This window comes from Physella acuta, unplaced genomic scaffold, assembly GCF_028476545.2.
Source record: "Physella acuta isolate Inbredline_101_S28 unplaced genomic scaffold, ASM2847654v3 ptg002370l, whole genome shotgun sequence".
Classification (NCBI taxonomy): domain Eukaryota; kingdom Metazoa; phylum Mollusca; class Gastropoda; family Physidae; genus Physella; species Physella acuta.
Window position 1 is genome coordinate 12665 of NW_026733861.1, and position 27810 is coordinate 40474.

General features: G+C 38.5%; 1 protein-coding gene across 1 annotated transcript in view; it reads left to right on the forward strand.

Moving 5' to 3' along the window:
* The window catches only part of LOC131933118 (abdominal ganglion neuropeptide L11-like), a gene marked incomplete at its 5' end in the record, with an annotated part of 32598 nt that extends 5327 nt beyond the window's left edge, over window positions 1-27271 (forward strand). The window contains 3 exons of the mRNA XM_059289929.1: window positions 12090-12224; window positions 13666-13783; window positions 26898-27271. Of these exons, the coding sequence (XP_059145912.1) occupies window positions 12090-12224; window positions 13666-13783; window positions 26898-26957 (313 nt within the window). The remainder of the gene's footprint in view (window positions 1-12089; window positions 12225-13665; window positions 13784-26897) is intronic.
* Between the last annotated feature and the right edge of the window lie 539 nt (window positions 27272-27810).

A 27810-nucleotide genomic window follows, 5' to 3' on the forward strand; every position in this document is an offset into this window, starting at 1 on the left:
CTTAAGGAGAGAGTTGAAAGAAGAGGTCTACAAAGACCCGCAGGTGACCTTCCTTCAGGTCAGGAACTCAGCGATCCGCAGGTCCGAGGATGAGGACCAATCGAACTGTTCGGTAGACAAAGTCTCTGTGCCGGAACAGAAACAATCCCCACCCACAGGGACCGGCACGATGGAAACCATGATGGCTCAACTGTTGGCCCACCTGGATAAGGTTGACCAACGATTGGAGAGGTTAGAAAGCAGGTCAACAGCTGAGAATCAGGGCAAAAACGGGACAAAACAGAGACAGGTTGGACGGCCGCGACCTGCCGGTCCATCGCTCCGGTGGACGGCAGACGGTAGACCAATTTGCCTGTCCTGCTCACAACCCGGACATATGGCACGGTACTGTCAAGGGAAAAGGTCGTCCTCTGTAAGGCAGGGTCAGGCTACAGAGGGGCGAGGTTATGGCCCAAGAAACAAAATGATGGGAGTCTGTCCCGAAATGATGATTACGATCGGGGACATCGCGGTGAAGGCAATTGTGGATACAGGCTCCCAGGTGACGACAATTACGGAAAATTTTTACACCAAATGGATGAAAGGAAAAGACCATAGGTTAAGGTCTGACACATGCATGCGCCTGACGGCAGCTAATGGACTAACCATTCCATACTGTGGTTATTTTCTGGCGGATGTCGTGGTGGCGGGACATAGGTTGAAGCAGGTTGGGGTGTTCGTTACGAAACACAACCTAGAGACAAATGTGTCAAATATACCTTGCCTGTTGGGCATGAATATTCTTGGCCAGTTGCCAGAATTTCTTACAAATATTGTCGGATCGACCACACCAGGTCGGGGATCCAAGTTGGCCAGGTTTGCCAAGACCAGAGGAAGGATATCAGTCCCGGCAAACACGGTCAAGGCAATCACATTACAAATTGGTGATAGAAGCGTGAATGGTGATGTGATGATAGAACCATGTGGCGCCGCACTGAGGGCAGGCGTCGTGTTACTGCGGACATACACATCAGCGGAAAATGGACTAGTTCAAGGATTAGTGGCAAATGTTTTGGATGAGGAAATTTTTATACCGCCTAACACTCTGGTAGGAGTACCACAGAACGTCGAGGTACAAAAGTCGGCACAGTGCATCGAACTGATCAATACCAGCAGTAATGAAGTAACAATTAGGTCGGTCAATGTGACGGCCGAGGTGAAGAAAGAGGATGGCCAATCATATACATTCCCGGAAACTGAGGACCCAAAACTAAATGAATTGCTGAATAAGTACAGGGATATATTTGCCTCGTACGAGGGTGATTTGGGTTACACGGAAGTAATAAAACACCAGATACCCTTACTACAAGACAAGCCGGTGGCGCAACCTTATCGAAGATTACCACCAAGTCACTACTCTGCGGTGAAAGCACACCTGAATGATCTACTAAAGAAGGGAATTATTACAACCAGCACAAGCCCGTATGCGGCACCGATAGTAGTGGTAAAAAAGAAGTCAGGGGAGATAAGACTGTGTTGTGATTACCGGAAATTGAACAATATCACAAGAAGGGATGCATTCCCCTTGCCTCGTATTGATGAATGTCTTGATGCGTTGGGGGGAGCAAGATTTTTTTCTACCTTGGATTTGGCTAGCGGCTACCACCAAGTGGCCATGCACCCCAACGATCAACATAAAACTGCATTTATTTCTCCACTGGGACTGTACGAGTGGACCCGTATGCCGTTTGGTCTAACTAATGCGCCTGCTACATTCCAGCGAGTAATGCAAAGTGCTATGAGTGACTTTCTATTTCAAATAATGTTGGTGTACTTGGATGATATACTAGTTTACTCAAAAACTTGGGAGGACCATCTAGAAAGATTAGAACAAGTGTTTCTCCGTCTTAGGGAGATAGGAGTAAGGCTGAACCCAGACAAATGCGTCTTCGGTCTGACATCGGTACGTTTTTTGGGTTATGTGATTTCGTCGGATGGCATCGCCACTGACCCAGATAAAATTGCAGCTGTTAAGGAATGGAAACAGCCAACAACTACGGTAGAGGTCAGATCATTCTTGGGCTTTGCTTCCTATTATAGAAAATTTGTACCTGGTTTTGCAAAAATTGCCGCACCGTTGCATGACTTGGTAAACAAAATGACAAAGAAACACAGTAAGGAGAAAAAGAAAGGCAGAACACAACTGATAGGTGAAGTATGGACTGAGGAATGCCTGAACTCGTTTAAGCTACTGAAAAAGGCTTTGACAGAGGCGCCGATATTAGGATACGCAGACTTTGACAAACCATTTCGGCTAGAAATTGACGCCAGCTCTAAAGGTCTGGGAGCTGTGCTATCACAACAACAGGAGCAAGGTTTCAGGGTTATTGCGTATGCCAGTCGAGCTCTGAAGGAATCAGAGAAGAACATGACAAATTACAGCGCCATGAAACTAGAACTTTTGACATTAAAATGGGCTGTGACTGAAAAATTCAGGGACTATTTATTAGGTGCTAAATGTGTGGTATACACTGACAATAACCCCCTCAGTCACCTACAGACAGCAAAGTTGGGATCCATCGAACAGCGATGGGCAGCAGAATTGGCACTCTTTGACCTGGAGATAAAATATCGCCCGGGGCGGTCCAATGGCAATGCGGACGCCTTATCAAGGAATCCTTACGAGAGACCGGGCGATGAGGAAGAAACGCTGACAGGAATATGTGAGGTCAGAGCGTCAACAGATATCCCTCACGGGGTGCAAGCGATGCAAAACGGGCAGACTGTGGTGGAGCACAAATCCACAGAGCCCCGTCATATGGACATTAGTGATTTTAATTGCCTTAATCATAAAGAGATAAGAGATGCCCAGAGATCGGATAGTGGCTTACAGCCGCTATTGAAATACGTCCAGGAACAAAAATTCCCAGGAAAAAGGGAAAGAGAACAGTTTGGTCGAGAAACAAAGAAACTACTGAGTCAGTGGGACCGTCTCAGTATAAAGGATGGTGTTCTCATGCGGAGAATTCATGACCAAATTGATGGGACAATACACCAGGTGGTGGTGCCTGGACAATTACGAGAAGAAGTGCTAAAGTTGGCACATGACAGGGCAGGACACCAGGGTCAGGACAGGACGCACAAAATTTTACGACGGCGGTGTTACTGGCCCAATATGGAGATGGAGGTCAAACGCCATTGTGAGGCTTGTGTGAGGTGTCAGCATGCGAAAATGCCAGTTGTTAAAATGAGACAGCCATCAGGACACTTACTGGCGACAAAACCACTAGAGATTGTGGCTATGGACTTTACGTCGTTGGAGCAATCATCGGATGGGACGGAACATGTGTTGGTAATGACTGATGTATTCACCAAATGGACTGTTGCGGTGCCCACACGAGATCAGACTGCCAAAACAGTGGCAAAGGTCTTAATAGAACATTGGTTCATCAAATATGGCATACCAAGACAATTACACTCTGACCAAGGAAGGGCCTTCGAGTCAGAAGTAATTAACCGACTGTGCAGCCACTACGGGATCAACAAATCTAGAACAACCACATTTAATCCGAAAGGAAACGGACAGTGCGAGCGGTTCAACCGCAGCATGCATGATTTGCTGCGTACTCTAGAACCTGAACAGAAAAAACGTTGGCCTGATTTTCTCCCAGAGTTGGTATATCTATACAACTGCACCCCCCATGCCACAACCGGCTTTTCGCCACACATGTTACTGTTCGGACGGGAGGCTCGACTCCCTCTTGACTTGTTCCTAGGAAAAAAGGAGAGTATGACTGGCTCATACACCGCACTAGAATATGTGAATGAACATATGAGACGAATTAGGGAAATGTACAGGGTGGTACAGGAAAGACTAGAACATGAAGCACGGCGAAGGGAACCGCCGGTACAGACAAAGGACCCGCCACTCAAACTGAACGACAGGGTATTACTGCGTAGCCACCCGTTAGGCAGAAACAAAATCCACGACCTCTGGGGACAGGAGATATGGCAAGTCGTGGAGATGCCTAAAGTAGCAGGTGGCCCCTTTAAGATAAGACCCATCAATCACACCAAACCGGATCGGTGGGCGAATATTGCTCAATTAAAGAAATATTGTCATAGTCAAGAAGAGCAGTTACACACAAGGAAACCTAAGACAATTAGGGAACCGGAAACCACAACGGAAATTCTCATACCCATCCCGGAACCATGTCACCATCAACAGCACAACAGCGATACACAAGTGGAGGATAACGGCAACAAAGAGGATCCCGTTCCTCCCAGAAGCAGAGAGACAGTAGACCATCAGATAAGTGGTCCGCGGAGAAGTGTGAGAAACAGAAAGAATACGAAATTTTTCGTCAGCAACCATCAATTCTTTCATGGTCGCGCTGGTATGAGAACAGACTGTTCAAAAAGTTATAAAAGTGAACTGGTGAAGGCACCAAACGATAAAAGGTGGATGTGAATTCTAGAACTGCTTTGTGTCTGAGGAATATGATGAAGACACATTTGACATGTGAAATAGTGATAACTGTCAATCTTTTACGAATGTGACGACATTGACAGTGAGTGGAACAATAATTTTTTTTTTACGGCGGTGCTTTTGACTTTGAAGGAGTGCACCTGCCAAGCGTTGTTTGTGGTTGAAAACACACAAAAAAAGGCGGGGGTGGATGTAACTAGGGTAGTTACCATACTATGGTTAACAACGTATTACAGTCTGATGCAACTGATAACGATCATAAAGCCACGGCGTATTTTGGGAAGGATACGACAAGCGCTGTCAACTTTGACACGACTTGGCTGATGTAACAGTGCAGGTGTTCTATTAATCGGACTGATGAGACAACTGCGTAGTAATCGGAAGGCGAGATATTCGGATTGAACATAACTATGATAGAACCGAATACGATTACGAATACGAGGAGAGATAAGATAGGAAGGCGACAGTTGAGAAGGGAAAGCCGAACTGTAGAGACGTGTTGAGGAGAGTGGCAGTATCAAGTTGGTTACTGAACGGTGTAGACGTATTGTGTTAATAGGGACGATAGACATGGGCATTCGGTTATGTGAAGACTAGTGAGGACAGTGGGGTCAGTTGATTCATTATATTATTGTGAAGCATGTCTTTTTGATTCATGTAATAAAAGGATCAATGGTAAACCTGCATCTTCGAGTATCTATATTGTGGTCGATGTTGTGTAGAATGAGTAAATACACTCGTTAACATTTGGCACTACAAGCAGATAGACTCGGTTACATATATATATATATATATATATATATATATATATATATATATATATATATATATATATATATATATAAATAATATGAAGGTGGGCATCTCTGAGCCAGTTTATGCAAGGAACATCCAAATAGACAATGTCTGTGTGTGTCAAGGTCCTTACAGATCAACTAGGACGATACAAATCACAATCTATATTTGAACTGACGAGGCATAACAGATAACATTTTTATTGAATCGCTAACAAAAAAAAACGAACCTTGTCGGGGCCTAAGTGAAAATCGGGCAACGTGTGACGTCATGGAATACAAGTTTCTAATTAACCAACACGAAAAGCTGTCATCTTTGATGAGAATCGGAAGTTGTCAAAAATTTCGCTTTCTGGTGCGGCAATGTTTTTATTTTTCTTTTTTTTAAATTCTATTTTGTATTGATAGATGTTTGATGGGCAATAGAAATCGTTATAACTTTGTATTTTAAAACTGGTCTTCACATGTGGGAATGTGGGTGTTAACTCATTATGCCTGTCCTCTCATTGTTTAATTAAATGTCACATTTAATTACATGTCATTTATTGCAAAAGAAATTGAAACTGTATTATATTATCAGTTGGTCTAAGCTTGTTGGGTTGGGGTTGAGTAATATAGGGGGGGGGGGGGGCGCTAGAGTTGGTCTAAGCCTGATGGGTTGGGGTTGATTAACATGGGGGGGGGGGCGCTAGAGTTGGTCTAAGCCCTGATGTGAAGGAGGAGGAATCCACTCTCTACAGAACATGTTTGTAATCTTATGTAATCATGTATACAGATTTGCCTTTGTATTGATAGCCCCCCTTGAGAATGTGTATTATTGTCATGGGAGGTAAATCTGTGTATTCGCAGCTTTAAATGATAATAAAATGACGCTATAAATAGGGTATAATACCCAAAATTTATTGCAAAAAAAATAGAAAACCGTGAACATTTATTAAACCTCCCGTTATTAGTTTCGCATCAAATATGGAATTAACGGCATTTTTTTCTCCATGCTATGTTGGATTTCTGATTGTATTTGCGTGCTGGTAGTTTTTATTATCTCCCTTAATTCTTAGTTCCAACACATGTGGTTCCCTCGCTGAAATCAAATATTTTTGTTTAATATCTCTATTTTTAGATCAATATGAATTCCCATTTCTTTTTTTATACATATAATCGTTGTGCCCATTCTTTATTTAAAAAAAAATATTCAATAGATTTTTTTTTCTCACGTAATGTGATGCTTTCATACCAGTGCATGTTCATAAAGGTTTTACTGTATTCTGTTATTTACTGTATTCTGTTAATTATTACAGAATAAGCTTATAGCACTGGAGACAATTACACGTTTTAATGTAAAACTTAAATATATTGATCAAATGACAAGCTAAAAGTAATGAAGTCACATTTTCTTATAAATTAAGGTGGCTTAGACTCTATATCAGGGGTCGGCAACCTGCGGCTCGCGAGCCGCATGCGGCTCTTTTGATGTCAAGTTGCGGCTCTTCTGCTCCATGCACAAATATTAAAAATTATTTTATTTTATTTTTAACACTCATAAAAGTATTAGTCTGCAACACTCGGTAATGAACGATATAATAAATATAAACAATAAACACTATATTCTATTAGAATATTTAGATACTCCCTATTTCAATGTACTTCCTTGTTTTCTTTTTTCTTTATTGCGCTGTTTAAAATGAACGTATTATTGCCCATCGTGTCTATAGTGTATAGCGCTTTTTTTAATTAAAAAAAACGTAGGCGCCATGGTGCTCGCAGGTGAGCAAGGGACACTTTTTGTCGCGCAAATTACGAGGCGCCGGCGGTTGTGCCTGTTGTAGTTTTGCCGCTAAATATAGTAGTACCCCTTACCCGTTATGTAGAACGCCCGATTTACGGGTGCCAAGTACTAATGTAGCTGCTCTGGAACTCAGGGCGCCAAAACGTGTATGGACAAAAATTCACCACCCGGGCGACACCTATAAGTATGTAGAGAAAAATTTTAAAATATGATTTTTTTGCACCAACCTCTACTGTAGTGTTTTAATCAACTCCTTTAAGTTTCATGATGATCGGATGAAGGGTGTGAATCCGCAATCGACTTCTATTTTTTATATACCGTATATAGAGGAAAAACAAACCGCGTCGTGCCTGGGCGCCACTCCTGCGAATTTGAAAAACTGTTTTCGCAGAAACCTCCCCAGGAGAATTCGCAACAACTTCCCAAAGTTTCATGGCGGTCGGATGAATTGGTATAATAATGCGTAAAAGAAAAGCAGACACACAAACACACATACATTGCTTAATATATATATATATATATATATATATATATATATATATATATATATATATATATATATATATATATATATATATATATATATATATATATATATATATATATATATATATATATATATATATATATATATATATATATATATATATATATATATATCTAATATTGAAATAAAAATGTTGGCGGCTCTTTAAAGACTTGGAATTTGTGTAAATTGTAAATTTTGGCTCTTCCGTCTCAAAAGGTTGCCGACCCCTGCTCTATATTAAAATTTCTACTTAAACGGTCATCCATAAATGATGTCAAGCTTTTTTTGACGATTTTTACCCCCGATACCTTCCTCCACCGTCATACATCGTCAACACCCCCCCCCCCCATACACACACACACACACCACAATTTTAATTTTAATTTTAATTTTTATTTTTTTGAGAAAAACATACAGATACAATGCTCTTAGAATTCGCTGTTTTATGAGAATTTAAAATATGATATATAATTATCGTATATTCAAGTTATCGGATTATGAGAAATTGGAAATGGACTGGGTATCACTTCTTAATACCGGAAATCGCTCAGTTGAGAGAAAACTAAAAATCTGGATAGAACTGGATACTATACTTATATTTGACATTTCTTCTACCAACTGAAAAGGTACTCAAATTATCGTGCAATAGGGTACCAAAAATAAACTGTTCGCAGAGGCGTAGCGAGGGGGGGGGGGGCGGGGGGTGCGGACCGCACCAGGTGACACCATTTAGGGGGGTGACACCAAGCCAAAAAATAGCAAAATATATAGAGAAAAACTTGAAGGGGAGTGGTGCAAATCGAAAGTTTAAGGGGGGGGGTGCAAATCGAAAATTTGAGGAGGGGGGGGGGGGGGTGGAAATCGAAAGTTTGAAAGTTTGTCCCCGGGAAGGGTCTCTACGCCTCTGGGGGGTGACACCATTAAGTGCCGCACCGGGTGACACCCGACCTCGCTACGCCACTGACTGTTCGTATTCAAAGTAGTGTTGAAGTTAGTAGCTTGTGTTGAAAGTAATGTTGTAAAATGTTATTATTGAAAGTAATGTATAAAGAAAATATTAATGTAGTGCTAAAAGTTCTACTAGCTAAAATTTAAGTTGAAAGTAAAATGCTAGGATTGATAGTACTTTTGAATAAAAACTAAACATACTATTGAATGAAAAGCTGCAAGAAAGCTTTTAGTGTTGAAAGTAATATTGAAAACTTTTCATAATTTTACGTCAATTAGTATGTACTACAGAATTTTTATTCTAGTATCAAAGTATCGTAGCACAACATTAATATTATATTTCTGTACTGTCTTTACTTGCTTTAAAAGGATCGACAATTCGATTGAAATACCTTTTTCGGCGATACCTTGATTATATTTTCTTATTATCTGTTTCAACAATATATTAGGGGGGGGGGGGGGGGGTCGGCGTTGTCGTGTTGGTTAAGCTCACCGGAAAAGTCCCGAGTTCGAATCCCCGTAAAAGCCACTCATCTAGGAGAGACAACTCCAAAAGCAAACAACTGCTGTCATGTAGTTTGTTCTTGGTTGGACAAAGGCTACGGAAGAAAATCCAAAAAGAAAAGCAGGCTGAAATCGGAGTCAAAGTTCTGTATGGCGCATAACCAGCTGACACGTATACTTTATTGTGTTGGAGGAATCCCTCAAGAACGAAAAGAAGAAGAAAAACTTATTCTAAATTCGGAAATCTTGAATAAATTATCAACCGTGACTCATTCGCTTTCTATAACACGAAACCGTATATTTGTATACTAGATAAAGCCGAATATAGAATCGCATAGATCAAGCCCTGTCAGTTAACTGTATATTGTTTCGGCAATTGTTATGTATAGGAAACGGCAGTTTCTTTCTGCGGGAGATTACGATCTTGTCATTGGGGCATATTGTGTCTGGAGTCAGTAGCTAAATAAGACTCTATTTTGGAGGTGGCGCCACCGTCTATAGGATCCCGACCCACGCGGGCTCGGGCGTCTAGACGGAGACGTCAATATTCAATTCTAGTCCCGGGGACGGGAGAGTCACGAGGTCGGAGTTTTAAGAAGCCCGGGGGTCACGTTGACGAGTTAGTGAGGGTACGTTTAAAAGAATAGGTGGATGTCGGTGAGGGGGTGGTTGCGGGGTCATGTGGTTATATTCAAAACATCATGGTCTAGTTATCAGACAGCCGCGTCATGTTGAGATAACTCGGTAAATGTTGGTCACTTTTTTTTTATGTCTACCCATTTTTACCCCTTCAGTTGTAGTTACTTTATTCACAAGAACAGTGGGGAATGAGGGAGAAAAATGTATTCAAAAAACAAATTATGTCAAAGACAATTGCCTATTTATTTTTTGTATCGTTTTTGACAAAATAAATCAACAGTATATATATAGCCTTGATACCAAGACATGTTTACATACCATAATAGAAAAGTACCCCTCTCTCTTTCTCTCTCTCTCTCTCTCTCTCTCTCTCTCTCTCTCTCTCTCTCTCTCTCTCTCTGTATATATATATATATATATATATATATATATATATATATATATATACACATTTATTTACTTATATAGGCTATACACGTTTATAAGGGCATAACATTCAAACGTATATATATATATATATATATATATATATATATATATATATATATATATATATATATATATATATATATTTATTTATTTATTTATTCATATACATATACATATGTGTATATATATATATATATATATATATATATATATATATATATATATATATATATATATATATATATATATATATACTATATCTCACTCCACTCCCACGCAACACGTTTTAACCGATTGACCCAAGGGAGAGAATCCCCTGCAATACCCAGAGTTCCACGTGTTACTTGCCCCTTGCTGTGGGATTATCTAAGCTGGTGAACCCGTCTAACGTGATCATCTATATCCCACTTTGTGATGTTAGCAGAATTCGTCTCGATCTGAATACACATTTTTTTCTCTCGCTGCGTCTCGATTTATAAACCACATTTTTTAACCTCCACTGAGCAAGAATGGCTACATAAAGGGGAATAACCTCGTTGTGTTGATTTTTTTTTTTAGAGAAAAAAAATGTTTTATTTTCAATTTTTTAAATTATTTCAGTATATAGTTTTCATTGATATACAAAAAAAATTAAAGTGAACATTTATTTTTTTAACTTTAAAATAAAAAAAAAGCCTATTCCATCCTTAATAGAAAGACAACTCATTGGCTCATTCATCTTTGGTTAGGTACACACGTCCATTGTAAATGTTCTTCTCCTTGGGTTTATCTTTATGTCTCTTTTATGTATATTTTATATATACATACATATAAATACATATATATATATATATATATATATATATATATATATATATATATATATATATATATATATATATATATATATATATATATATCAAGAAAATGCGATGACAGTTAAAGGTGTCAAGAAATAGTTGGGTTTTCAGTTTAGTTTGGAATCTTTTTTTAGCTAGTATATTATTTGTTAAAAATAGTTGTTGTTGCTTTGTGTGTTAATTTAAAAATATAAAAACTTGTGGGAAGTGGGTTTTTTTTTGCTATAAATCGATTTATAACGATTCTATTTTTGAAGAAGTAAATTTCTGGTGTGAAATTTTAAAAAGACAAAAGATTGATACATAATAGCCTTATTAAAACATCATTTTTCTTCCAAATTCACAAAAAAAAATAGTTTGTTACATTTTTTTCCACTAAAAGTTTCATTTTCAATTTTTTTTACAATTGCATTCAATTACCAAACTTAAAGAATAAATAAATGTATTTATACAGTTGTATTCTTAAAGAAACTATTCTAAATTTTAGACGAGTTTAAAGATAATTCGTTAAATCATTTACAATATTTTTGTAAACACAATTTAATCTAAAAATGTATTAACATTTTCTTAAGCAAAATGTATACTTTTTGCAACTTATAAGAAGTGTAGTTAATAGAGTGTGTTTTACTTTCAACGAAATGTTGCAAAATCGCTAAACAAATAAAAAATCAATTTAAAAAATGAAATTGCTCAAATGAGAAACAAGTTTTACTAAATAATTTATGTACTATCTTGTAGGAAATATGTTTTGTGTACAAGTTTTGTATATATAATTTTGTTTTTCTGTAGGAAATTTGGTTTTTATACCATTCTGGTAAATAATTTCTTGAGTTCCTGTAGGAAAATATTATTTTCATTTCTTTTGTTAATAATTATTCTTTGTTTTCCTGTACGAAATGTTTTCAATACAAGTTTAGTAAATAATTTTTTTGTTTCCCTATTGGGAAAAGTTTTTTGACACAAGTTTGTGAAATGTATGTGTCTTCCTGTTTGAAAATATGTTTTTGACACAAGTTTGATAAAAAAAAATTTTTGTTTTCCTTTAGAAAATATGTTTTTGACACAAGTTTGATAAAAAAAATATTTTTGTTTTCCTTTAGAAAATATGTTTTTGACACAAGTTTCAAAAAAAAAAAAAATTCTTTTCCTGTAGGAAATATGTTTTCGCCCCAAGATGTCGAGGCGTTTCCGCAAAAAGAGCCATCCCCCAGTCAACAAATGTTCAGCCCTCTTTACCCGAGTCCTCACAATTAGATGCAGCAGTCTTGAAAAGTTTCCTCTCCGCCAGGTAAGTTCATGTTTCACATACAAATCCGCGCAATACTCGAAAACGTCGCGCAATTTTGTCACCGCGCTGTGCCACTAGGTTAGACTATACTACAATTTTTAAGGGGGTGGGGCGCGTAATTAAACTTATAAAAATACAGATTTGGAGTTTAAAAATACCAGTTATAGCAGTCTACATAAGTAGAACGTACTATTATTATTCTCTACGTTTCTTTCTCAACTTGAATTATTAGAAATACATTTTTTCTTTTCATATATATTGTTTTATAAGTTAGTGGTTGTTATAAGTGAAACATTTTAATAAATAAGACATTGGTAATTCTTAACTTGAATTATAAGAAAATACCTTTATATTTTCATATATATTGTTTTAAAAGTTAGTAGTTATTTCAAGTCACAAATTTTAATAAATAAGACACTGGTAGACCATGGGACTGACGTGGTGTTATTTAATCAGAAAAAAACAAGTGTTATAGTACTCATTAGATTCCCCAATCTTTGAAACCCAAATAACAAATCGGTGGTTTATGGGACTGATGTGGGTTTATGTTACCAGAAAAAAACAATTCTCATAGTAATCATTAAATCCCCCCCCCCCACCTTTGAAACCTAAAGAACATACTGATGGTTTAAGGCAGGGGTCTCCAAACTTTTCAGTCCGAGGGTGCATTAACTATCAAATTTCAGTTCGGGGGCCAGTTTCTTCCAGGCATATCTTTGATTTTTCTTGGCAAAGTTGCTCAGCCATCACAAATAAACGGTTTTTTCCGTGGACAAAATGATCTCCGCGGGCCGAATGAGAGGACCGCGGGCCGCATCCGGCCCGCGGGCCGTAGTTTGGAGACCCCTGGTTTAAGGGACTGATGTGGTGTTATGTAATCAGAAACAGATCAGGGTTACAGCAATCTTGAGATTCCCACAACTTCGTTACCTGCTCCATAAAACTCGGTTTAGGCCGATTGAAATCTTTGAACCGCCCACACATTCAGTCAAGCGTGATCAGCGTTAGCGCCAGACCATTCACGCTCGATTACAGAGCATCGTCTCAGGCTTTGGACGGCCAGAATAAAACTGGCCGAGAGCATGTCTCAGACTTTGGACGGCCAGAATAACTGACCGAGTTTTTACGCGTGACTTCCCTCGGTATAATCAAGGCACGTATCATAACGACACTTCCTGTCCATTTACTTTACAAATCTGTTGTTTCAGCAAGAAATATCCTATTGAGTAGGGGCCTATACACACACACACACATATATATATATACTATACATAATATTGCTACCTTTTATAGATATACTTATATATATATATATATATATATATATATATATATATATATATATATATATATATATATATATATATATATATATATATATATATATATATATATATATATATATATATATATATATATATATTTACAATGTCTTGTACAGAAACCAAGAGTTAGACAACACTTCCAGATTCCTGGAGTTTTTGCAGCAGTTACAACAGCAGACGAATGGGGACAGACGCAAAAGGATGGCACAGCATTCGCGAGCATTGAATATAGGAGTAAGGGCGCTGTTGTTTTCGTAATGTGTCTAGTTATACGCTAGTTCTGTCTATACTAGACGACCCAGTTTCCAGTTCGGAAACAGCCTGTCGGCTGCACCGCGCAACACAAACCAATATCCCAGTATGCCCACCCTACCGTTTATCTATATATATAATTCTCTTCTGGGAGACGTTAGAAAACAAGCTGCAAAACGCGCCTTGCAGTCCCCTCTCTTCCTCTCTATCACTACCACCACCCCCCCCCCCCCCCACATGGTCTGGTGAGCGATGGTTCACTCTAAATGTTTACAAACCGGGTTTAGTGACGGCTATTAGGGGCAGATAATTTAGTTTGAAACGATTTTAAACTTAGAGGAGGTAACTAAGAGGAGGCTGCTTTCACGGGGAGGGGGGTATAGGGTAGGGGTTGGGGTTGGGGGAAAGGGGGGGGGTAGTGTTTTAAAGCAAATACTTTCAGTGGCAGCATTGGTACTGTCGAATTCACAAATTATGAATTACTGAAAAGTAAAAAATAAAACAACTGATACGCCGCGGGTCGGCTCGGTGCGCGGACCTTTGACCACAGGTGCTTTGACCATAGGGGGTTTGACCATAGGGGGTTTGACCACAGCGGAGCTTTGACCATAGGGGCTTTGACCATAGGGGGTTTGACCACAGCGGGCCTTTGACCATAGCGGTGCTTTGACCATAGGTGGTTTGATCATAGGGGGTTTGACCATAGGGGGTTTGACCACATGTGTTTTCTCAGCAAAGGGTCTTTGATCACAGGTGGTCTATCAACTGGTGTTTGATCACAAGCGCTGTGTGTTTGTCCGATGTATCTTAAAGAATGTATTCAGTAAAAATCAATGGGCAGTAATTAGTAGGACAGCAATGATTGTCCCCCTTCTCCCTAGAAAAAAAACTTTCTAAACTTTTACTGACTAAAATTACAGAACTTTTTCCTACTGACAGAATGACCTCCCCGGAAAGAGATATTTGGAGAAGGGAGGGGGGCGGTACACCATGACGATTTTCTAACTTGTGTGTCTGTGTGTGGGGGGGGGGTACTTTTAAATGTTAGCATTTTATATGCCATATTAGTCACTGATGTTAAAGCTTTACTTGGTCTTCTGTTAAAATGCTTTAGGGTACCGTGACCTCCCCCCCTTCCCTCAGCCACCCTATCCTTCTGTAACCACTACCCACCCCACCACTTTACTAGACATATTCTAACTTAAAGAACCCAACGAAAGTTTTTTTTTTTTCGTCTTAAGTTAAAACCACTCTTCTAAAAATAAGTCAACATACTATGACGCAGCCTGATCTATATTTAGCTACGACCCCCCCCCCCCCCCCCCCCCCACACACACACACACCTTACCCCCCGATTATAATCCACTTAACCCGAGTCTAGCGAAAATTTGTCCAAGAATCTTCTTGGCGCGTGATAAAACCCTAGTTGACCACTCCAAGACATGAAACCCCTCTAACGGAAATGTCGCCTAAGCAGTTCGCCGACGCTTTAAGCTGAAAAGTTTAAGAGCTTCAGGGGATCAGCAAACATCACAAGAGTAGCTTCGAAATTCGGTTTTTTCAATTACCTTCATACCATTGCCTTCTTTACCACACTTTTTTTTAAATTAAAACTATTTCTAAATTTGAACGTTATGTTTTTAAAGCCGCATTTACTTTTAACGCATAAAAGTATATAATAAAACATGAAGAAAAAAAATGAACGTTGAAACTTTAAAAATATCCACCAACTTTCTTTACGTGTATTACACGCAAAAAAAAAATACAACTAAAAAATAAGACTTTTTTAAATTCGAAAGTTAAACTTCTAAAACCGTTTTTCGTTTTTAACGCATAGTAAAAAAAAAAAGTATATAATAATTTTTAGCAAGATAACATTTAAACTTCAAGACTTCATAAATATAAAGCTAATTGATTGATATGTTTTACAGAAATAACCACAATTTTCAAAACTTAAGTCTGAAATTCAAAAGTTCAATTTAACCAGCTGTTAAACTTAGATACCTCTAAGTATAGAAACTATCACTAGATTAAAACAGCAGTGTTGCGATTTATAAAATGCACACGCATTTGATTTATGTGTGGTGCAATAATCCAATCTATAGTACTCGCCAACTTAGTTTCAGATAGTTAAAATGTGCCGCTGTCTTGAACTGTTTGTTATCAGAGCCGTCGCGACCTATTCCGGCGATCCCGGTGGACTAACAATTTTGCGCCCCCTCCGTCCCATTTCTATACATAGTTATTTCTGATTGTGAAAAAGAGCCCCCCCCCCTAGTTACTATCAGTTACTATCCCTTAACATTTTCTATGTCAGTGTCACAAAATTGTTAAATCAGTGTGTAATTTAGTGTAAATCGTTTGTATTCGTAACTTTGACTGTGTATAATTCAATACTTCAGCTTAAAATATAAAATTAATTTTTCTACCCCTTATAGCGCCCCCTTAGGATTGGCGCCCTGGGCGGCCGCCCCACCCGCACTCCCCTAGAGCACACGATTGCCAAACTGAAAGTCTCGAGTTCAGATCCCGGCCTTGATCTGTCGAACAGGTTATGGAAAGTAAAGGCATAGTGCCGAGGTCACAGAAAAGTCGTCTGCCCCAAGTTCGAAACAGTGAAAAAAAATTTTAAAACCCAAAAAAATCATAACCTTCACAACTTACGTCCGACGCTAAAAAAAAAATTCAAAACTCTTCCGCTATGCGAGTAAAATACTTGCATACGAAATGATCCCATTTATATTGTCTGTAACTATAACACTCCAATAAAACAGCGCATTTTCAAAATTCAAAATGGCAGACGGTCAGAAATAAATAGAGTCAAGCCATCCTAACCGCAACACAGAACAGCCACGCATGCGCAAATAAATATCCCTTCATTTGTAACACTCAGAATATATTAATTTTTTTTTATATTATCTTTCCCTCAACATAGATGTGGTGTTTAAAAAAATGTGTTGGATCGAATGCTCCTTAAATCTGTTCGGGATTGCTAATGCTATTTTTTTATAAACCGAGGGGAATAACTCGTTTTTATATTTATATTTTGTCTTTGCACTCGTATTTTTGCTATTTTCTCATACACTTTGCATCTGCTTACATAGTATATCATTTGCATTCAATATATTTTTCTTACATGGTTTCTAAAGTTATAATTACATTTCAAACTTCTACAATTTTATTTTTTTTAAGAAACTTAAGAATTCTTTAAAAACAATGAGACATTTTAGATTTGTTACAAAATAAGAGCTTTTAATTAACATTTATACTCGTTACATCATTAACTCTAAATATCCCATATTGAATTATTTATTTATTTTCAAACGTGCAAATAAAACTGGTTGTTTCAAATGAAATGGTGATTCCTATATATCAGGGGTCGGCAACCTGCGGCTCGCGAGCCGCATGCAGCTCTTTTGATATCAAGATGCGGCTCTCCAGCTCCTTGAACAATTACTAATAATCTTAATAAAAAAATAAAATATTTGAAATTAAAAAAACGTTAGTGGCTCTTTAAAACCAGGGAAATTTTGAAAATTGTAACTTTTGGCTCTTCCGCCTCAAAAGGTTGCCGACCCCTGCTATATATATATCCTATACCTTTTCATATGTTATATTTGACACAGTAATATCATGCTTGTAGCATGTTCCTTGTTATGTTCCATCATGCTTGCTGTATAACATTTCAATGTCCGAAACCAGAATGTATGAAATGTCATTATCATAATAGAATTGTTGACATTTCCATGAAATGTGAATGCCACAACACGTGTGTTGCATGACATTTGAATGTCACAACACGCTTGCTACATGACATTTGAATGTCACAACACGCTTGCTACATGACATTTGAATGTCACAACACGCTTGCTACATGACATTTGAATGTCACAACACGCTTGCTACATGACATTTGAATGTCACAACACGCTTGCTACATGACATTTGAATGTCACAACACGCTTGCTACATGACATTTGAATGACACTACATGCTTGCTACATGACATTTGAATGTCACAACACGCTTGCTACATGACATTTGAATGTCACAACACGCTTGCCCCACGATCAATATATTTTCTCCAACACAAATCTTATATGACCAATGTTAAACTTCCCACCCCCTCCCCCAAATACACTCAAACCCTCTACCATTTCTAGCCCCCCCCCCCCTCCACCCTACCATCCTTGATATTGTATGACGCTTCTCACTTATTTTTCCTTAGTCCCGAACTTTGGCTTAGATCTACAAAGCGCTCAAAAGTCAACTGCTGACCACACTATTCCCACACAATCCCCACACCATCCCCACACTATACCCACACTATCCCCACACCATCCCCACACCATCCCCACACTATATCCACACCATCTCCACACTATACCCACACTATACCCACACTATACCCACACCATCCCCACAATATCCCCACACCATCCCCACACTATCCACACACCATCCCTACATTATACCCACACCATCCCTACACCATCCCCACACCATCCCCACACCATCCCCACACCATCCCCACACTACCCCCACACTATCCCCACACCATCCCCACACTACCCCCACTTTATCCTTGACCACGGATCATCGTCTGCTACCTACTGCCTAACACGCCAACAGACACACGGTTTATGAACTCCAGACATTCATTTATTCCATGCTGTATAGTTTATATAAAAAAAACATACACTGCGTGAAACTACAGCAAAATCTGTTCCCCGATTAATCTATGTAGTCCCTATGACAGTTAAAGTCCAGTAATGGACACTTTTAAACTTGACAGTTCGTGGGGCAAGTGAAGTAGAGTTCACCTGTTTCTGTGACCTCGACATATGAAAGGATAAGCCCAGCCTCCTTTAATTTCTCTGAGTTAAGTCAGGTACTAATCAAAGCTGGGTGATCTCAGTGACTTCTACGAATTCAAACTGCGATTTGTTTTTCTTTTGTCTCATGAAGGTAATGGAAGTGATTATTGTTAGGGTTACTTTTAGGGTTAAGGCTAGAGGTAAAACTTGGGTTATAAACATGAATAGCGCTTGCTCTGATTAATTTTAGGAATAATTAGTAAGGCCAGCAAAAAAAAAATAAATAAATAAATAAATTTCGACACGGTCCTATTAAAGAACAAAGAAGAATTAGTAACAATACAAAATTCTAGTTCTAAAATAACTTTTAAGCCACGGTTTTGTCACTGAAAAGATATTGGGGAAGGGTATAAAGGTAGGGGGGGTCTTCGTGGCCTAGTGGTAGAGCGCTAAACTGATAACTCGAAGGTCTCGAGTTTGGCTCCCGGGCTGAAGTCTGTAGGAAGTCCCTGAGTCCACCCAGCTCTAATGAGTACCTGATTTACTTTAGGGTAACAAAGGCGGCTGGGCATGGTGCTGACCAACACTATCCCTTCATATGCCGAGTACACTTATTCAGATTAACTCTACATCATCTGCCCCATGTGTCTTGGGCACAAATAGGGAAAATGTGTATATAATTAAGTGTATCAGCTTAAGATGGCACCCTTAACTCATTTCTGATCCGGCCCCCGCTCCTACACACACACACACACACACACACACACACAAACACTCATCACACCCCCAGAAAGACACACGTAGTTTCCTACATTATGTACCGCTCACTCAAAAAATTTAAAAAATACAATCACTAAATGGTAATAACAAAAAAGTTATTCAATTGAAGCTGTTTTGTTTTTTCTACAGTCGCACATTTCATATTTACTAAACATAAATAAATAAACTAAACTAAACCAAAGCACGTTTCGGCATTAACGATTTTACAAATAAAAATGTCGTCATCATATTCAGCGTAGCTGGCCCCTACTACAGCTCGGCTTATCTGGCGCAGTAAATCATGTGGTCTCTATGTTAAAAATAGAAATAAGGGAAACAACTGCAGACAAAAAAACAATGGGAGATAATCGAGAAAAAAAACGGTAATCTAGTTACTATTTCGTGACAAGTTTACTATCAACAGTGGGCTAGTGTGAATAGTGCGTGTGTGTACATTTGGTTAGTGAACGGTTCGCATTTTACCTTTTTTTTTGTGTGTGGGTGGGGGTTTGTTGCTGAGGGTATATGTGCTATGGTGAAAGTGTAATCGTTTACTGTTTGGTTATGTTTTACGGGTCGATGTCATGATAAAATCAATCACGCAACGCACAATGCCATGCTCCTTACGCACAATACCATGCACCTTACGCACAATACTATACACCTTACGCACACTACTATACACCTACCACACGCACAATACCATGCTCCTTACGCACAATACCATGCACCTTACGCACAATACTATACACCTTCTTTACGCACAATACTATACACCTTACGCACAATACTATACACCTACCACACGCACAATACCATGCTCCTTACGCACAATACCATGCACCTTACGCACAATACTATACACCTTCTTTACGCACAATACCATGCTCCTTACGCACAATACTATACACCTTCTTTACGCACAATACCATGCACCTTACGCACAATACTATACACCTTCTTTACGCACAATACCATGCACCTTACGCACAATACTATACACCTTCTTTACGCTCAATACCATGCTACTTACGCACAATAACATACACACAATACAATACACCTTGCTCACAATGACATACACTTTCCTTACTTCCTTCCTTCCTTATACGGAAACCGGCTCAGAAGGTTCACTTCCATTAGCCAGGCAGGCCTCAGTGTGGCAAACCCCGAGAGAGTTTCCCACATCTCGGTCGCTACTACACTTTCCTTACTACACAGTACACCTTACGCACAATACCATGCACCTTACGCATAATACTATACACTTTACGCACAATACCATGCACCTTACGCACAATACTATACACTTTACGCACAATACCATACACCTTACGCACAATATTATACACCTTTCGCACAATATTATACACCTTTCGCACAATATTATACACCTTTCGCGCAATATTATACACCTTTCGCACAATATTATACACCTTTCGCACAATATTATACACCTTTCGCACAATACCATGCTCCTTACGCACAATACCATTCACTTTACGCTCATTTCCATTTAGCAGCAATACTAGAAACCTGACTTATAGTGCTACACTTTATTACGCACAATTTCATACGTTTTATACACAATTCAATTTCCCTACGCACATGGTTATCACAAACTGCACACATGTGTCTAAGCTACGCACAATTTATTAAATGCCACCATTTCCCTTATAATAAGCTCATGTTTTATAAACCTAACGCACTATACAGAGGTATATCGTCTTTAAATAGATTTATCTGCCCTTTATCTACTCAAAACACTGAGAAGTCTAAAGCATATTAAATTGTCTTGCACTGGGAAACACAAATCAAACGGTAACCAGTAAACTAAGGGTCTAATCAGTTAAGTAAAAGTAAAGCACTATTTTGGACCTGATTCTCCTTTAAGGTAGGTAGAGTAGAGTTTATGAGACAAGCAATTAACGGTATGCGCACTGTTCTGACGTGGGAAAGGGAGGGGGGGTAACAAGTGTAAGGAAACACTTTTTAATTGTAATAATTAAAAGTGTTTAAAACGACATTTTAGACTTAATTTCGCGTTTTTTTAATACTAGTTTTATCAACATCATTATTGTTGTCCCCTTACCCTTTGTGGGGGGGGGGGGAGGTCGTTAGGGCACCACAGTTGATTTTATAAATTCCCGTCCTCTGCCACTTTGATTATTTTTATAAATTGTAATTGAAAATCGATCAATATACTTACTGTAGACCAAGCTTAGTAAATGTTGAAGAAAGGAATCGTTGCTATTTTTTTAATCAATTAAGACTGGTTGGTGGGTTGGTATGTTTAAGTGTGACTTCATTGGGGGGGGGGGGGGGCGTAAAAATAGCTTTAAAAAACGTGGCTTCGTTATGGGTATCCTCTTGACCCTAAACCTCATTTCACAGTGTTGACCTTTTCTAGAAACATGACGATCTACCTCACAGTGATTTAGCGAGTGGGGGAGAAGGAGGGGGGGTTGAATATAAGGGGGTCGGGGTATAATTGGGGTAGGGAGGGTTGTATCAAGTGCACCCACCCAAGAACTACAGCTGCGATTTGTTCTGCCAAAACAATCAAGCACTGTTGACTCTCTGGGTCCTGCCAACACAATCAAGCACTGTTGACTCTCTGGGTCCTGCCAACACAATCAAGCACTGTTGACTCTCTGGGTCCTGCCAACACAATCAAGCACTGTTGACTCCCCGGGTCCTGACCCATGTCCTACCAACACAATCAAGCACTGTTGACTCTCTGGGTCCTGCCAACACAATCAAGCACTGTTGACTCCCCGGGTCCTGACCCATGTCCCGTGTCAACACCTGACTTTGTGATACCATCAAGAAACGACCCACGTGATAACCTTCCCACGCGCGGGGGAGGGGGAGGGGGTGGGGAATCTGATACGCCTGTACAGGTACCAGCAGAAAAAAAATGTCCCAAGACCGATAACTCTAAGTACACAATAAAATTAAAGATTTTCTATTCGATTGGATTGTAGAGAAACAAAGTTTGTTAAACAATGTAAACACTGATTTTGTATATCGCTGAGATGAATTTTCAAACTGTGTATGTAAACAACACAGGCCGAAGTCCTCAACGCTATTGTATGGCATGTTGAGTTTGTTTAGTTTTGTCTATGGGCTTTAGTGTTAAGCTATTACAGAGAGCCGATTAAGGCTCGAACTACATTACGGTGTTAATGTAATATTGTTATTATATACTCCGGTTTAAAGTATTTATATGGTTTGATGGCGGTGGTTAAGGTGGTTACTTACTTACTTAGTTTGGTTAAGGTTACATTATTGCAATGGCGTCAGAAGCCAAGTACGGGGAGGACGGGGGGGGGGGGGGATGGTGCGACAAAAAATTCGTAACATTTATTGTCAAAAAAAATTTTTTATCCAGTTAAGATAACAAAGTGAGGACGGCGTGGTCGATTTATAGAGCGTTTGACTGCTAGACTCCCAGTTCGTATATTGGTTCGGAATCATGACTGAAGAACGTCACTGAGTCCACTCAGCCCTGATGTGTACCTGGCTCATGTTAGGGAAAGTATAGGCGGCTGGGTATAGTGCTGACCACACTATCCCGAGGTCATTAAAACATATGAACTATACTTCATCTGCCCTATGTGTCTTGAGTATGAATGGGAAAAGATTAAAAATTCAAACAAAATAGTGGAGGGAGCGAGGTGACACCAAATCGAAAATACTAAATTATTGGAGGGGGGAATGACACCCTTAGTTACTGCAAGGTGAGAGACCCGATCTCGTGACGGGTAAATATTAAAGACATAGTACAAAATAAAAACGTTATTATAATAGTTATTATTGAAAAGAATGAGAAAAGAATTGATGAATGAGAAATGTTGCGATGACACAGTTAAGAAGCTTTGGAATTTGGAACTAATAAATTTTTTTCTTGAATTTTAATATATTTTCAGTTACAGAAAGTTTTATTCTATTAAATCCTTCCTGAAATTTCAAAACTTCTAATTAGTATTGATATTTAAAAAAATAATCGAAGTGATAAATAATTTCATAAACTTCGCTGATATAGCACTTATATAATCTTTTTTAGTCATGCATGACTGGAAGATTTACATAGATAATATAATTAAAATCCAAGATAATTATATATTATTTAATATTTAGAATTTAGAATTTTACAATTCATCAATGCTGTTTTTTTCAATACTTATTTAGAATTTTAATTAACTAAATGATTATTCCGCCCCCGCCCATTTTCCGACACAATGCACCTTTGTTATCAAAGACAGCGATTTTTGCTTTAAAAATATCATACAGGCTTCATCAGTCGTGACTGGTCTACCAGCTTCAAAGGGTATGCACAACAAATTTAACAAAACACACATGTAAAGTGTAACAACAAAAAAACGGATTAAAATCAATATAAAATGTAGAGAAAAAAAATTAATCTGCCTTCAATATAGTTTTAAAATCAAAATAAATGTTCGAATTATAAAACAAAACAATAACCCGATAAAATGTGCAGATTAAGATACCCCTTTGAAGCAAAGTAATATCCCGGTCTTAAACCTCTTGATAGAGTGGTGGTTCTATTGTCAGGTGGCGCTTGTTTGAAGAATTTTCCATCTAGCAACACGACATACACGTATCTCATTTTACTCGTAATCTTAGCGAATCACATTCTTTGTTACTTCAACATAGTGGTCTTAGCTAATTACACACCTGGTCATTTCAACATGATAATTTTTTTAGTCATTTTTCTATCTATCACAGTTTGTTCTATGTTTAACACTTATTCGAAATTTGAGTTGTAAAGTATGTTTCAAGTTGTATTAAAGCTGTTAGATACCGCAATAATGAAAAGGTTTGATGGTCAGTCAAACTTGTATGTTGGTCAGGCAAACGTGTATGATGGTCAGTCAGACTTTTAAGGAGGTCATTCAAACTTGTATGATGGTCAGTCAAACTTGTATAATGGTCAGTCAAACCTGTGTGATAGTCAGTCAAACTTGTATGATGGTCAATCAAGCATGTATGATGGTATCCTTTAAACCTATCGATCCATTAGGCAGAAGAAGTAGAGTTCACATGTTTCTTGAAGGGAAGGTGTGGTCAGCACTTTGCCCAGCCGCCTTTACTTTCGCTAATATGAGTTAGGTACCCATTAGTACTGGATAGACTCAGAGAAGTTCTTCTGATTAGGACCCGGATTTGAACTCAAGACTTTTCGTGTTAGGATTCTAGCGCTCTACCGCTTAGGCCGCGCCTTCGCATAGTTATGTAACAGTGTAGATGTCTAAATCGTGCCTTATGGGTCGGGGTTGTGTCTACATAAAAATATAACATAACAATATCAAACCCCACCCACCCCCTTCCCCCCCTACCTCTCCTCCCCTCCCCCAAGATCCCCTTAAGATATCCCCAGTGTCCTCTTCCCGTCCTGCGTCGCGGCTTTAATTCACTTCTCCACCGTGACGTCACATCCGCGCAGTAATTGCCAGGCTGGTGGTTCTGAGCGTGCCAGATTTTTGTCTCGTATTTGTCCATGTCGATCTCGTATTTGTCCATGTTAATGTCGTATTCGTTTCTTGAACACGCGTCGAGGGCGTTTATATTGTTAAATACGACCCTATGTTATAGGAATGGAATCTGTTAAATTTATCCCATTGAACGAGGGGGGGGGGGGCTTGTCAAACATATCGAGGGCAGCTCACGCAACAGAGTTAATTCGAGCAGGAGCTTCACTTCTGGTAGAGTTTCTCTGGCAACTATTAAGTTATTATGGCCAGATAATACTAGTGATGGCGGCTGTGTTATTCTATCTCTAGAAAATGGGCCTCCTAGAGGTGGGGGGGGGGGGCGGTGACGTAAAATTGTTACGTCCCTTACCCAGTTATGTATTTTTGTGGATCAGGTTTTTTCATGGGAGACTACGCGTACAAAAAAAAAATTCAAAGGGAGACTACTTTTTTTAAAGTTTGAAATTGGTAAGGTAGTAAGAGAATGAGATGTAACGGCAAAAAAATCTTAGAATCTTGATCTTCAAACACAAAAAAAAATATTGTTCGGTGATTCAAGAACAGACACGGTTTTAAACAATTGGCAATCTTTGCGTTGTCTGTATTATAAAAATAAGGGTATATTATTTGTGTTGGTGTAAATGTCATTTGCTTACTTTCGGGGTCTTGATTTTCAAGCAAATATGTAGATTCAAAATATTTCAAAAATAAAAAACTTGTCAAGTAAAGTATGCTTAATTAAATACAACCGATATTTCACTCATAAAGATTGAAATTAATTTTTCGCAAAAATAAATCATTTTTATAAAAACCCTAGTAAAGTGAAACCAGGCAATACTTATTTTTTAAAATTGCAGATAATTTAATTAGTGTAATAAAAGAAGTTGACACAAAGAAATATTACTTTTGTAAATCTGAACACTGGAAATTATGCTTACCTCTGGTGGAGTAAGCTTCAGGAGAACAGTTGTAATGAATAAGTAGACACAATGAATAGGTGCTTCGTTTTTTAACTAAATGCGCAGGAAATATTTTCTTCTTTTGTCCATTAATATTTCTTTTATTCATCTGGTGATCTAATATAGCCTAATTACACGGATAAAATAATTGTAGGTAATGGTGTTCCTTAAAGTAATTTAAAAGCACTCAGAAAGTAACTTTTAAAACCTTACGGTGCATCGAAAAAGTGAATTAAAATTCTCGTATTTCATGGATGAAATAATGTGGTCAGCACAATGCCCGGTCGCTTTTTCCTAACTTGAGTCAGGTACCCATCAGGGCTGGGTGGACTCAGGGCAGTAGCATAGCGAGGGGGGGGGGGACATATGTCCCCGGGCGCCGACCTTAGGGGGCGCCAAAGTGGGTTGGAAAAATAAATTGAAAGGTTGAGGGGGGTGCAAATCGAAAGTTTGAGGGGGTGGTGCAAATCGAAAGTTTGAGGGGGGGTGCAAATCGAAATCTCGAGGGGGGGGGGGGGTGCAAATCGAAAGTTTGAGGGGGGGTGCAAATCGAAAAGTTTGTCCCCGGGCGCCGGGAAGGGTCGCTACGCCTCTGACTCAGGGACCCGAGATCCGAACTCGAGACTTTCCGGTTAGCGCTCTACTACTCAACCACATCCTCCCTTTAGTGGTCGAATCGAATGCTATAGCCTTCAAAAATTAAACTTTGAAGTATGTATTTTAAAAAACGGCATTAAAGAAATGGCCTCGTCTCAATACCAGCCGTATAAAAATATTTTTTTTACTTTTAAGAAATAGAAATACGTTTGTAAAATTAATACGCTTCTACACTGAGTATTATTTCCAAATCGTATTCTCACAATACAAAGAATGCCTTTTTTTTAATTCTAAAAATAGCCATCACGTGACTACAATATCGTCACGAGATAATAACACTACAACTTCAGGCTAGGAAAAAAAAAAAAAAAAAAAAAAAAAAAAAGCTCATAACAGAAAAAGAAAGATATTGCCTTTGATTATTATTGATTAATATTGTTAATATTATTTTTTTTATAAATTTCAGAATGAAGGAGATAAAATTTTGTCTCTGTTGGCCAGTCGAGTGTCCAGTCCAGGACTTTGAAAGCCGGACAGTGGTGTCAAGCTGACGATAGTTTCAGAGTTCACGTCTGCTAGTTTTCAACGTTTCCTGTTAGTAGCCAGCCATCACACTTGTTTTGTTTGACCAGTTCAGTTTTTTTTTTAATTATTTTTTTTTCTAAATATAGATCTATGTATACATGTTCCAAAAAATAATTATAATGAACAAAACGAAATGGTTTGGTTTTCAATGCTATTGCAAACTAACCAGTAAATGTTTAAAAATATGGAAAGTTGAGTATTAATGGTGAATAAAGAGTCGTCCATAAACAATGTCAGGCTTTAAAAAAAGATTTTTTTTCCTAACCCCCCCCCCCACCCACCCCTTTCCCTATTGTCAAACGTAAACAAACAGACCCCCCCCCTCTTTCCCGCTATAAATGACGTCATACCTCAACCTATTAATCACATTTCAGAATTATAATTTTATGTTTAAACATCGATTTCATTCTAAAAATGTGTACGGAGCTCTATAAGCATTGGGTATGTTGATCAATTTTTAATTGCAATTTACGAAATGTGTCTTTTATAAAACGCAAAAGAATGACTAAAATTCATTTTACGACATTTGAAAAAAAAAATTAAACAACAGCGTGTCGTTACAGTTACACACTCTGAGCTCCCCCCCCCCCCCCACTACCTGCTCACATAGGATCACAAATGTCCAACCTCTCCCCCCCCCCCCCCCCCCCAGGAGTGTGGCATTATTTATGGGCGATCCAAGTTCGTAAAATCATGTGTACATTTTTTACAAATATTGTAACAAATTAAATACAGCTGACGTTGATTATGAACAGAATGAGTGGAATTTTGAAAGAAAAAAAAATATTATTATT